Genomic DNA, 14,338 nt, shown 5'->3' on the forward strand with positions numbered 1-14,338 from the left:
CGAGCGCCATCCCAGGCACGGACGCCCGGCCAGCGCCAGCCCCGCGCTCCCGGGGGGTTCTGCTGCCGCCCCTGGCCCGGGCCGGGATGGTGGGGCCGGAGCGCTGCGACCCCGGGGTGCCCGGGGCCGGGGCGGTGCGGACCCGCCACGGCCGGGCCGTGACGCCGCTCCCTCCCCAGCCCCGCGGTAGTCGGGGCGGGATCGCCAGCCGAGTGCCCGGGCCGAGCCCGCCGCCGCCGTCCGGCCGCGCAGCGCCCGGTACCGGCCCCGAGGGCTCTCACGCCGCGCCGCGGGGAGGCGGCGGGGGCTCGGCGGGGCGGGGGGAGGCGGTGCCAGGCGGGCGGGGCCCGGGCTCGGCGGGGCTGTGGCAGTGGCAGTGGCCGGGACTGGGCGAGTTGGAGCGAGAGGCGGCGGTGGCACAGCTGCGGCGGCAGCATGGCTTCGTCGCAGGGGAAGAACGAGCTGCTCTTCGCCGACTGGATGGCAGCGCTTCCCGGCAGCCTGCACAGCACCCCGCTCACCAACCTGGCCATCCCCGGTGGGTGCTCCCGGCTCCCCGCCCCGCGGCCGCCCTGCGCCTGGAAGGGGAAGCGGTCGGCGCGGTTCAGTGCTCCACGCCGCTGGGGAGGCGGCGCGCCCCGGCCGTGCTGCCACGGGGCTCCGCGGAGATCTCTACCGCGCTGCCGCGGGGCTCCGTGCCCGTCCTTTGCCGCGCTGCCGCGCGCTGCCTGTGCGAGGGGGGTGGGAGCGAGCCGGGCAGGTGCGGACACAGGCGCCGGCGGGACGCGGCTCCCGCAGCCCCGCGCTCTGAGCGGCTGGGGGCGGCGGGTGCGGAGTGCGTGGCTGTACCTGGTGTCGGGGTGAGAAGGGGGCCTGTTCCTTCCTGTACCGCCGAATTGGCCGATCAGTAAACCTCCCCTGACTTAAATGCCACATACTGCCCTTTTCCCCGTAAAGTTGTGCGGCGAGGTCGGTCGGAGCGGGAACGGACGCAGGGCTGCGGCTGCGGGAGGGGAGGCAGGCTGCGGCAGTGTGCGGCTTCATGTCATGTCGCTGTCAGAAAACGCTCGATCTCAACACAATTTTAAATAAGATCAGGGATGGCAGGTGATGATGCTCAGACTATGAACTCTTTCCTGCCCTCTCAGCATTTCTTTTTTTTTTTTTTTTTAAGATATTAACTACGGTTGTAGACTTAGGCAAAACACATGTTAGAATGCAAACCAGTAATTAATTCAGATGATCTCTGGTTTGAGGGAGCACCTCAAGGTTTTGCAAGACCTCTTTACCAGCATCCTTCCTCTCTGAGGTGTCTTACTGGAATGAGGTTTTGGAGATGCTGAAGCTCTAGTGTCTTTTAAGCTTCTTATGAGAACGTTCACTTCTTGCAAGTTTTGTGTAGTAGCTGCTCATGTTACACCAGTTTTACAACGCTAAAGATACTTTAAGACAATGTAGCTGATATTTGCAAAAATGTGTTTTCTACAGTTGCATTTAGACACAGGTGTGCCCTTCTAAAATTGCCTCTTAGTTTCTTGCAGTTCACACAAGCTGTGTCTAGCATTTTACTTGCTACACGGAGTGCTGCTGTTGGTTGAATAAATCCTGTATAAAATTCTGTCCCTCCAAGGCATAGGAACCCAGCATCTGCAATTGTTACATCAAATTCTATTGGATCAAAATCTTTTAGTTTTAATAACTTTTCATTAGCCCACACACTGCAGAATGCTCTTATGGAATATTGGCACGATGAGAAATGAATCTCTTTCAGATGCATGGTGGCTTTTCAGGTTAAATGTATTGTTTTAGAGACTTTTTCCTGGTTTGAGGAGATATGATGAAACATAACTTGCTTCCAGATGCAAAAATTGCCTTTTTAATGCATCACCGTTAAGTGGCTTCCTCTGCTGAAGGAAGCATCAGGAGGCTGTTACAGGTACATCCATCTCACCAAGATCTCTCAGTTACTTTCTCACAGCCTCTTTCTAAAAACTGTGCACAGTTTTTTGCAGTGGACATTTCTCAGAGCTTTCACAATAATAATACAACCTTTCACACCTTGTTAACATGTTTAAATTAAAAACAAACAGACCAACATAGAGCAGGCTGGGCCAGTTAATCCTAATATAGCATTATGCAGTGGGCAACTTGTGCAGGCTGTAAGTGCAGAGACTGATCCCACGGCAGCATGATTTTGTTCATGTAACAGCCACACACACAGTCTTGCCTTTGGTGAAATTAGCAGAAAAACTTACATGATTTGAGTGGCATAGTGTTAAGACCTTTGAAAATTGTCCTTCTATTAGTGTAAATTGACACAGACCTCTTACCTACCTGTCTCACTTTTTAAATGCCAGGTTTGGCAAGTAGAGTCTTATGGGGAGGGTGGCAATATAGCCCATATGAATTTGTCAGCTAGGGAGCATGGCACACAGATTATAGGTAGTAGTGCAGTTTAAATACTACCTTTTAACATCATTATTATTATTATTATTTTAACATTATTATTATGTTCAGCATACAATGTAGACATACACAATATTAGGTACAAGGGCTAACATGGGATTGATTTAATCCTTTAAGAAGAAATAACCTTTCAGACATTCATAATATTTATTTGAAAGTTTTCTCCCATATGTCTACAGGTGAGCATCAATGATGTGTGCATCATAGCTGTTAACATATAACTAGAATTCAAGAGGTTAATGCAAGGACTGTGTGTAATCCAAACCTTCATGTGTCAAATCTTCATAGTTTTAACTTGTGAATTTTTCACTGTTTTTGAAGCTAGTGTTTAACTACTAATGTATTCATAGAAATACTGTCATATCATGCGAACAGCATTTTATTTACATTGCCTTTTATTTCGCTTTACCAGAAGAAGTTAACAGTGCATTCTTTATTTTTTTTTTCCAGCAGGATTTAAACTTCCCTTGCACAGTAGGAATACTGATTTTGACCTTAATTCAGCTGGATGAAATTCAGTTCTGGAGCCAGAGCTAACAGTCAGTCCAATGCTAATGTTGAAGAAAACAAACTCTTAGCTTGAAAATGTTAGAATGAATTTTCCTTTACAAAGGGTGATCCACTGTATTAGGGGAGAAAAGTTTTATTAGAAATCATCAGTACATTTCTCATTGTCTAGAAGGAATGCTTGGAACTGAGGTGATACTCTCTGTTGTCTTTGCACGGATATGCTTGTATCATTGTAACTGTTGCAAAGAGAAGCAAAAACCCCCATAATATTCTGTCATGACTGTATTTAAACAATATTGTTGAAGGAATGTTCTGTTCATAATATTTTTTAAAACATTGATCACACCCTTTTATTGTTCAGTTGCTAAGCTTATGCAGGTACAAATTTATACTACTTACCACCCCTTATACTTTCGTAAATAACAAATCTGTGCTGGATTTTGCTAGTATTTCAGTTAAGTTCTTCTACTCATTTCATTCTCCACAGTTCAAGCTAGGTCCTTTTGTTTTCCCAACTTCAGGAACCCGCTAGATGAGACAGAAATCTCTAATATAACATGTGCCAGCTTTGTCTGTCAGAAACTTTTCCATTTGAATTTCTTCCAAATATGAGGATGATGCATATTCTATGAGGTTTTCTTCTTTCTTTGAGCTGACTGTGTCTGTGTTCTCTATGCTGCAGGTTTTCCTCAAGTGATAATAGTAGCAAATAACACCATACACTTTTTAGAAATAAAATAATCTGTTAGTTTCCAGAAAATGCCACACATATTTAATCTTCTATTGCTATGACAATTAGAATAATTAAAGGATATATTCTTAGGACTTTGGGCCAAGGTGTATGTCTTCTAGTGTTTGCAAACTGCCTCTTATGTTGAAGGCTCTGCCTGGCTAGGCTCTCAACTGTTTGGCTAATAAAAGATGGAGGACTGTGGATTCTGGTCTTTGCAGGGGGGATGTCTTTCAGTAGTTGGTAAAATGGGCTTTGTCGGTGCCTGTGACACTTTGACCAAGATAAGAAATAGGTTTTCGTAGATACTGCATGTTTATAGGACTGAAATCTTTGTGCCCCCAAGTTCTGCCCCCAGGTTGAGGCTAAAAGGTGAGGTATGGAGAACCTGTGTATTCTGCTGTGTCAATGCACTCTCCTAATCTGAGCTGAGCATATCAGTTACATGCAGTGCAGTAAATAGACATCAGTAGGCAGTATTTCCTTATGAATTGTTCCACTTACTGGTCAATAAACTTTCTTATTGACAGTCTTTAAATATATGTCTAGTTTAATATCAGAGTTTTTGTACAAATAATTTGCGTAATCTTTGTTGCCTTTTCTCCTGGTGCTAATATTCCAAGATTCTGAGAAGTCCATAAGAATAATTTATGATGGAAAAGAGTATTTTCTCCCTCAAGTAATTCATCCCTCAACCAAAACTGGTGCTAGCCTAAGATCAGACGTATGAGCAGTCTTGATGCATGCTAGGGACATGTCTGCCCTACATATAGTGTAGTTAAAATCTTCTAAATGGATTAAAGACCCAGAATATCTCTTGAGTGCATAACTTCGAAGAGCTGTGATGCTTCAGGCATTTGTTTCATAGGAGAGTTTCTGATATCCTTGTGCAGGTGCGACCTCTGACTTCAGCAGATGTTCTTGTCACTCAAGGGTGCAAGATGAACAGTACAATTTTCATGAAAATTATTTGCACAGGACCTCATTGGCTTTCGTTGTTTTTCAGATGAGTTTTGGGGGTTTTTTTGCATTTTGACATATGAAGTTCTTTGTCCATCAGCTGGAAAGCAATTTCTAGACATAGCAAAACTACCTTGGCTCATCTTTAAGAAGCAGTTGTCAAGTGAAAATTTTAACATTATCTCTCTTTAGAAGGAGACTTTGAGGCTTGACATTTGTATTTCCCACTATCATCACACTTTGAAAAGAAAGAGCAAGACCTCATAGGGAGTTACTTTACAAAGAGGAGGATGTGTTTTAGTGTCAAATGTCAAAGATGTATTGGGATATTGAACATGGTATGGAGAGACTTGGGAAAAGCAAGTTAATGCAGTTGGAATATTTTAGCCATTTTTGTGAATGATAGCACTGCTGCATTACCGTAACAGCTCTGTTTCAAATATTTTAACTTCCACTGTAATAGCTTGCAAATGTTCAAGTGATAATTTTGTTTCTTGGACAGGCATGTCTCATTTTCAGCCCCATGGGGAAATTCTTTCATCTTAAAAAAGGCTAGAAGTTCTTCCTTGTTGGTTATGCAGATGCACAGCATTTTCACTGTTTAAATGTTCTTAGGAAACTCTTTAATTTTGAGCTTGAATAACCGATGATTTGGACTTGGTTTAAGAGTGAAGGGTGATTGTCTTTGAGAAGTGGGACCTCTTTCACCCTTGTCTTTCTGCTAGCGGTCAGCAGAATACCTCTGCTTCACTTGCCTGGGTCTAATTCTGTACAAAATTAGCTTTGCCTAGAACTGTAAATGAATGATGCAGGTAAACTTATAAATAAAACTATAATGCAAGTTGCCCATTAGCTTTTGACATGTGTATGTACCTAGGAGAGTTCTTTCTTTTTCTGCTGTGCCTTCCATTCCATTTTCAGTGCTCTTCTACCAGAAATAAGTACCTTATGCTTTCTTTTCTGATCAGAAAATGAGCAAATATCCTTATAACTGACCTTCTTTTAGGATAGCTCTTTTTAAATTTGTTGATGGTCTTCTTTTTTACATCAATCACTTTTATCCACGAAACAGTTTCTCACTGGCCTTGCACATGCTAATGTGTCATTTTCAACCCCTTCAGAAACATTTCTGTGTGATACAGTTTCCTGTGGCATTTGCCATTAATTTCTCCTGCTGTGACACGTTTCTAGCACACACAAAATAAAACTGTTTGGTTACTCACACTGCCGTAAGAATCAAACAGTTCAAGCCCTTTGGTTACTTGCCCATCTGCTACCAGAGGTAATTCGAAACTGCCTTTGCTTGGTTTCCCAACAGGGTCTGTTTATTAATCCAGCAGTCTCTGTCTACTGTGTCTCCCGTGGCTCAGTTCCAGCAGAACTGCCTTCTCCGACCTGCCTTGCATCCTGCCACTGTGGCAGGTGTGGCAGAGGGAACAGCTTTGTTGCCATCTGGAATTATTTCTGTCTTTCCAACTCAATGAACTGCTGGGTTTTTTTCTCTCATCTGAACATTTCTTGACTGTTCTGTGTATCCAAACTGCCCTTACCTTCTGACAGTCTCTAACTTTGTGCTTGGTGTGTGTTTTATGTTTGGTAACTTCCTACAGTTCTTACTATAGTGCAACTTGAACTCCTGTCTTTCACGCAGAATGGATCTTCCTTTGAAGATGCTCAACTGTGAGACACACTCAACTGTGTAAGTAGTTTAAAATGCAGGTCCCAAGTAGACAGAGTTATGCAGACTGCAACTTTAAGTCCCTAAGAGTGCTATGCAATCTCTTCTACAGTTCTGTATAGAAAAAAAAATGAAAATGTTCACTACTTTTTTAGAAATTAATTGTATATAATTTATAAATACCATTCAGATTTAGTAGACAGATTTGTGTTTAATTGCTCTACTCCTCAAAGAGCAGCCAGTTCCAGGGAAAATGACTTTCGTTCCCATTTTGTCCTTTCTTCAAAGCAGGTTTGAATTATAGGTGCTTAATTTGTGAACATACCTCCTTGTGCAATCTCTACAGTATAGCCCATGGGACACTGCAAACAGTATAATTGGGAAGAAATGTGGTTCAAAACTTGAAGTTTTGGATTTTAATCTAAACTTTTGCAAAGTTGAATGGTTTTTCATTTGACCTACTGTAGCAAACCTTGGTTTAATCTTTTCCATTATTTTTAACAGCTATATAGTGTCAGCTAATAACTGTACAGAAAGGCTGAAATATATTATTTCATTTTAGAAAGTCCAGGTTTCTATTTTTCTGTCTATTTTAATACCATCTCAGTTTTCACCATAATCTAATTTGAAACAAATTGCTAAAACAGTTTTCAGATGCTTTGCTGTCCTTTAAAATGTCTCTGTTCATATTAAATAAAGTTCCTCTAATCTCTTACCTGGTTAGCTCATATACCTCATGCTTAAATACTTAGTGTTTCAACTGAGAAAATAAAATACTGCAGAATAGCTGAAAAAAGATAGAGGATGGAAAGAAGAAATGGATTTCCATTGTTGTGGTTCCAGGCTTTGCTCTCCTCTGTGTGTGTCACTTAGGGTGTTTCAGATGATTGGAGATACATGACACGTGCTGCTGCCATCAAGGCAAAAACCTATCCATGAAGTCTGCTGGATTATGAATTTTGCTTGTAATTTAAAAAAGCCCAGATAAAGGGCACTGAACTAATGTAGCCTTCAATAAATTCTGTAGCCTTTTTTTTTTAACAAAACAAACTCCAGTGAGATGAATACTATACTTCATGCTTTACCTTGTTGTCATGCTATCATCCATAGTGTTTTTGTGTTTGAATAGAAGATTTTTAAAAATCCTATTAAACATTTGGCTTTTATTTATACATTGGCAGACATGCAGCTTGGTTTTATAATTATGAAAGATTACCAAACTGTGATTTAAGTTAGAGTGGGAAAAATGTAGAATAGATGAATTATGTGTAGTGCTGTGCAATCAAATTGATGCTTTAGAGCTTCCAAGGTTATTAGTTTGTTAGTTTTGCTAAATCCTTCTGTTAGAACTTGAACCTTCAAAATACACCCTTCAAAAACACATGCTTCAGGCTAGTCTGGGTGTTCACACCAAAACCAAATGGCATGTTTGTACATCTCCTGAACCACCATGTGAATGGAACTGTCTTCTGCTATTTCACTCAGATGCCTGCCATTAAAAGAGAAATGGAAAAGTTTGACACATTTTCATTAACTGTGAAGCTGCTGAATGATCTTAAGACAGCTGCTAGAAATCTCTGCCATGTTTTCTGATTTGTAGACTGGGTCTGGTAATCTCAAGGAGACCACTGATACGGAGGCTGGCCTTGCTCTTAGGAGGAGAGCTGGGTTAGGAAGTCTGCTCAGTGAGTTACGGAAGATTTCACTGACCCCTGGACTGTGCTTTGGAAGAAAAGGTGCTGTTTTACACTTCTCAAGCTCTAAAAGCTTTTGGTGGAGTATTGCTTTCCATCCATTGTGAATGCTACCCAAAAGTTGCTTTGTCAACATAGAAGTTTGAGCAGGTACTCATTCTAGGTGCTAGAACAGGAATTGCAGGAGATTTGCTATTTTGGGATTAGTCTTCTTTCTTTCTGTTGAAACCCTAAAATTTTGCAAGACTGTTCTAATTGCATAGATCATGTTCACAAATACTGTATCAGAAGCCATGCAAACTGGGGTAGTGGTGTCCCTTCTGTTTCATTTGTGAGGATGCATGTTCCCATCATGTGATCCAAAAATGTGAGACGCTTGGATGGGTTCCCTCAGACTTGAAGTGCCAGCATCTCCAGAGGGGCTCATCTGTGTGTGGTGGCCAGATCAGGAGATCACTTTGCAGCTCCTGCAGGAGGCACGTGCCAGTTGCTTTTTCCATTGCTGGAAAGCAATGAAGGCTGTGTTGGCACTCTGCATGGCACTGCAGTAGCCCAGAATCATTCACTGGGGTAAACAGGGATTGGATGAACCTGGTTTTGAACAGGAATTCTGCAGTCACTCCAAGCCACAAAAAGGAGGAGGAGGGTATTGATTGGAAGAGGCAAAAATCTAGCTTGGACACTGAGTAGTGGATGTTGTCATTGTTTGTATTCATCTGTATCCTCAGTGCACTAAAAAAAAACCCTTTTAGGGGGGTTGCATTAGTATGTTTTTCGTATAGAAAAGACTTGTATGTTTAAATTCAGAACACCTATACCATGTATGTGTATCCAAATCTGGAATTGTCTGTTTTGGGCCATGTTTGTGTATTTGTTTGTTTGTTTTGTTTTGTTTTGTTTTGTTTTTAATTCTTCAACTTCTATAGTTCCACCTTGTATAGTTCTCTCACCATTTCCATGGTTAAAGCAAAACTTTGCCAGTAGTAGGGAAATATTCAGTTTTGATGAACTGAAATCTGCAAAGCATTGCTCAGTGGGAGTTCCGGCTTCCTCTGCTTCTGGTGCAAAATGGACAGCCGTTCTTTCAAGTGGAGAGATCACCTCAAAACAGCTGCTGTCCAGGATGGGAATGGGGAACACATGTCTAGACATGCTTCAAGGCTTATCTAGGAGTGCAGGCTCTTGCTGTGAGAGGGAGCTGGACGCATGCTGCTAGCCAAGTGTTATTTAGTGCATGTGCCTAGTGAGTATTTTGAGAAACATTTTATAAGTTGACAATACATAAGGAGAAAACAAGCCAGCTTCAGTAATTTTTGGATGTAGCTGTATTATAGGGGAAACAAGCCAAGGGACACTGTGAAGGACATGTACAGCACACGTACAAATGAATGCTGTTGCTTCTAGTGTGCATGAGGCAGGATTTCCTTTAGAAATTGTAGTGTGAAATATGGAGAAAACTGGGATTTCTAAGACCAGTTTTAATGAACTGGCTGGGAATGCTTCAGACTCTTCTCTCTGAAAATAGAGTATGAACCAATAAAATGAACACTGACTTCTTTGAGAGCTTAGGATGATGTGCTGGTGGTACTGCAAAGAAATGATTGGCTTTTGTGCCATTGTGTATTTGGCCCTGCCACATCCTCCTGCCCTGCAGGGGTCAGAACAAGTCACTGTAGAGTTGGGTGGTCTGGTCCATGTTAGGATTTCAGTTCCTAGCTGCTTGTTAATATGCTTTGTACCACAGAATTCTTACAGTTTCCTTGGAGGCTGCATCCTTCACAAAACCAAAAGTAATCTCTGCTATTGGAAAGTGACTTCAGTTTGCGGGCAAGCCCTGTTTGTACCTGGATAAATAAACACAAAGAGGATTGAAACAGGGTTAAATTCGGTGATGTGAAGGTGGAGGTCTAGGGCCAGGGGGAGAAGTGTTGTGCTGAAGGGCGATCAATGGTGCAGTTAGTTCAGTGCCCTAGCTCTGGTGTCATCTCTGATCTGTATCATGGAAAAGGCTCAAGGCCAAGGTGAGAAAAAATGAATATTCCCCCCTATGTGTATACATTTACTCTTCTGGCCTGTGTAGTTTTCAGAACTGGATTTTATCTTTATTTGGCATTGCTTTGCCAGATGTACTAAGAGAGACAACATTTCTTAATCTTCAAACCATCTACCCTAGGCTGTGAATTAGCTTGAATTTTCCTTCCAAGAAGGAAGATGATGGTGTTTTGTTGTCATTTTTAGGTTTAATTAATTGTTTTTGTATTTCAGAAGGTATTCAGAAGTGCTGATAAAGAAACTAAATTCCTTGAAAGCAGCTTCTCCAAGTCAAGTGAGAGATAATAGCTTTTCATTTTGAAATTGCTATTGTCTACAATAGCATGCTGTTCCTGCAATGCAGAAGCCAAGAAGGAAAATGCAATCCCTTTTACATCTCACTTTCCATCAGGTGTTACTTCAGCTCTGTCTTAAGTGTGGGATACAGGCCAGAAATAGTTAGGGGATTTATAAAACCAATAGAGACATGGAGAAGTATTCTATGTGGAAATCGCATTTGAAAGTAAGTAGGGACAGGCTAACAGACCTGGCTTTCTGCCTGCTACATTAAAACAGTGCTTACAAGTTACTATGTAAGACAAAGTAATGTGTTTTAAAAATTCACTCCAACTTACAGGCAAACCAGGAAAGATCCAGGAGGAGAGAAGGGAAATACTATGTTTAAAGTGAACTTTTTTCCCTAAGTTCTACTAAGTTCATTGTTCTGCTGGGTTCTTTTCCTCTAGTTTGGTTCTCAGCAGTTTATTGGATAACAGGATTTACTCAGTGAGAGGAGAAGTTTTAACAGGAATCTAACTGAGTCTGGTTTCCCACTGCCATATACCATGTGTAAATGCAGATCTGTATGAAATGTCACTAAATCAGAGCAGGAATGGTATTTTTACTTTGTACACTATGCAGGGTGGAATTGAATCTCCCTCAGTTAGCTCTTGATGAATAAATTGCTCTGAGCAGCTGAAGAAAGCAATGCGGACTAGATGATGAACTTAAACATGGCCCTCTAAACCACCCAATGTAATGCATTTGTCAGAAAGAAGAGTACCAGTTTATGTTGCTTATAGTTTTTAAGTGAACCATGATTAAATAGCTACATGAAAGAAAAAATAATCTATCTTCAGAGTGAAAAAACCACAAGCTTTATAGTTCAGCTTTATCCAAAAATTCCATTGTCTTTGCTTATGATCTAAATATAAATCAGGGAACAACAAGAGAAAAGCAGGTTCTGGGATTTTACCTATTGCATTGCAAAATCAGCTGACATATACACTGTGGTGACTAATGGTGCTATATCAGGCCCTTGTGTACAGAAGAGGAGGAAATAGCATATAGTCTAATTGATTATTTTGAGACTGAAATACCACTAAGTAATATTTTGGGTTTTATCTGTACTGTAATGGTGTTTGAGCTAGGAGGCCTTTCACAGACTTGCTCCTTTTTACTGTAGAAAATACTGTGTATTTACATTTATTTAATAAACATTTATGTAATAACACACTTTAATATTTAGCCCAAAGTATTTCAAAAACAAGCTAGCTTATTTTCGAAGTCTTAACATATCTTTTAAGATATCTTTTAATTGAAGTCTGGAGAACTCTTGGAACAAGAGTAGGTAAAGGTTAAAATTTCTGGGTTTTGTCTCCCAATGCAGATGTAGTGATTTTTTTTCCTGGAATTATTATGGAATTGAGATAGACATTGAAACAGAAAATACTCTTCAAGAAAGAGCTTTAAAATTTGGGTTATTTGAGGCTGTGTATAGTTGTTTCATAACAGCAGTATTGGTCTGTTTTCTGAAGCCCTGGATCACCAAGGCTCATCATGTTTCTTTTGAACAGCTTCTTCCAAAAGACCAGTCCTCTTGCTTTGGTCTCTGATCTAGGCTGGATTTTCATGTTGTATTGCTGTGTGATGGCTTGAAAACATTAGTTTAAGTTATGCTGGGGAGAACAGAAGAGTAGCTGTCAAAAACACTGCATGGATTTCTGTACTGCACTGAAGGTAAGGACTTAACAGAGTTTTTGATACCTGGACTGGGCACAGAGAAGAGTAGTAGAGCTGAAGATCCTTGAGACATCACAGTGCAAGTGGCCAGACGTGGTGACTTGGACATTAGGCCAGGTGAGTAGACACAGCTCTATACCAGCATGTAAAAACACTGGTTACTGGTGGTGTGGCTGGTCCAGGACAGGGCTTCTGACTTCTGGCTTTTGCTGATGCTTGAGCCAAAGACATAGGCTTAAAGCTTGTCTGAAAGAAATGGTCAGAGCATGGAAAGTGTGTGCATGATTTAACCATCTCCATAGCCTCCATACTAAACACAAATTATAAAGGATTTATTTTCTGTATTATGACAGGATGTTTTCCATGTTTCATTGACAGGAAAACTAAATTACTTGATTAAAATGGGGGATGCTGAGGCAGGAATAGAAAATGAACCTGTGTTATATAGATCTTAATTTAGTGACTTGACCTTTAAACCACGCATTTTCCTAAGCATAGAGGAGAAAGAGGATATCCAAAGCTTCTCAAGACAGCAGACACATCTGATTTTTATGCCTTGTACATGAGATTAGTGTGCTTTGCACTATGACATAGCAGCAAGGAAAGGAAGCATTTTTCACAGGAAAGCGGCATGTGTTCATCAAATGTGATGGCATACGGAGCACTGCATTGCATTTTCCGCCTCTGAAGTGGTCTCTGAAAAGAAGGACCAGTCAGAGGTGAGACCAGGCTGTAAGCGGTTTGGCAGATCTCCATGGGTTAGAGGGTGAGCTGCAGGAGATAAGGTTTCTGGCTTCACTTGAAAAGCAAATAAAGGGTTACAGCAGCTCCAGCCAAATGGAAGGTTTGCAAGCTCTGCAGAGAAAGGGAGGCCAGTTAGCAGCACATTCTGAATTACATTAAGGGTGCATGTGGTGTCTTGGAGTTCTATGCAAACACTGCGTCGGCACTGCACTGGATGTTCCCTAGTGCCATCCGGCAGCACTTCTTCCCCTTTCAGTCTGGGAACCACAGACAGCTGATTTTATCTGTGTCCTTCAGTCACCCGTGCAAAGAACCAAAGTGTGGGATTGTTTCCTGATGTGAAGGTTATTAAGCAAGTTGCATATTGCTGTAAACTTTAATGTATTCTGGTGGGGAGAGAGGCAAGGTGTGAGCACTTGGAAGCCTCATAAGCATTGCCTGAAAGCATGAAGGCACCAGTAGTTTCATCCGTGCTCCCAAAATGATGCAAGAGAGAGAATAAAGTTAAAAAAAAAAAGGAAATAAATATTCTGAAGGCTGGAGGATTGTAGATGAGGCATTTAGGTTACTACTCTAAATCCCTGCCCGGAGACTACAGGGTGAGCACTGCCAGATTTAGCTTCATCTCTTTGCAAAGCATTGCTTCAGAAAGCATCTAGAGCATAGCCCAGGAGTCTTTTGTTGGCGGGTTTTGCTTTGAAGACTTCAGCAAAAGTTAAAGAAAATGTGTGCTCAGAAAGAGGGGACACAGGTATTAATTACACTGCTGTTGGAGAAAATAAGTGAAATTTACCGTAACAGGGCCCACATTTTACTGCTGAATAACAGGATATACCCAGGCATTTCACCAGCTGCTAAGTTTTTTGTGGGCTCTGAAAAGACTATTTTACTTCTGCTGTTCTCATGTGTGTTCCAAAGACATGCATTGCTGCAGTGCCCTTATCTAGTAAATTTTGTACTCAGGACCCCTGTTTGGAGAGAACTGTCTGTATACCATTGCTGCCCAGGCCTTTCTTTAAAAAATATGAGTGTGAGAGAATTTGCTGTGAAGTTTTAGTAAAGTGAGTGATAAATCATGCAGGTAAAAGGTTTCTGCAAGCTCACAGCAGAATGGGGCTGTGTTCTGACAATTTGGTGCTGTGATCAAGCAATATTGCAGTATTGAAATGCTTCATGAGCGCCAAGCTAGGATATTTAAAATGAAAACTGTTGACAAAATTTTTTTATAGTTTGAAATTTTTTATAGTTTGAATTTAAACCAAGCTATCAAATTACTGAAGCCCTAAAATGATGTTTGCCAGGAGGCCTATGCCTGCTGTTACATACTTCTTGCTGCTCTTCTTGGCAGTGAATTTATGATGACTTTTAAAAAAATATGCTTCAAGGAATTTCTTTGGGGATGAAGGGTGGGGCTGATTAACGACTTTGTCAAAACAACAGGTTAAAATTTCTTTATAGTTGTCCTGTTATGTATGACACTTGCTAAAAAATCCAAAATAAATC

At 41.4% G+C, this 14,338-nt stretch overlaps 1 protein-coding gene across 1 annotated transcript in view; it reads left to right on the forward strand.

Annotated features, from left to right (window-relative positions):
- Positions 1-360: 360 nt before the first annotated feature.
- PLCXD3 (phosphatidylinositol specific phospholipase C X domain containing 3) overlaps positions 361-14,338 on the forward strand; it is an 88,143-nt gene continuing 74,165 nt past the window's right edge. Inside the window, exon 1 of the mRNA XM_048292133.1 lies at positions 361-538. Within this exon, the coding sequence (XP_048148090.1) occupies positions 436-538 (103 nt within the window). The 5' untranslated portion in view covers positions 361-435. The remainder of the gene's footprint in view (positions 539-14,338) is intronic.

This window comes from Corvus hawaiiensis, chromosome Z, assembly GCF_020740725.1.
Source record: "Corvus hawaiiensis isolate bCorHaw1 chromosome Z, bCorHaw1.pri.cur, whole genome shotgun sequence".
Classification (NCBI taxonomy): domain Eukaryota; kingdom Metazoa; phylum Chordata; class Aves; order Passeriformes; family Corvidae; genus Corvus; species Corvus hawaiiensis.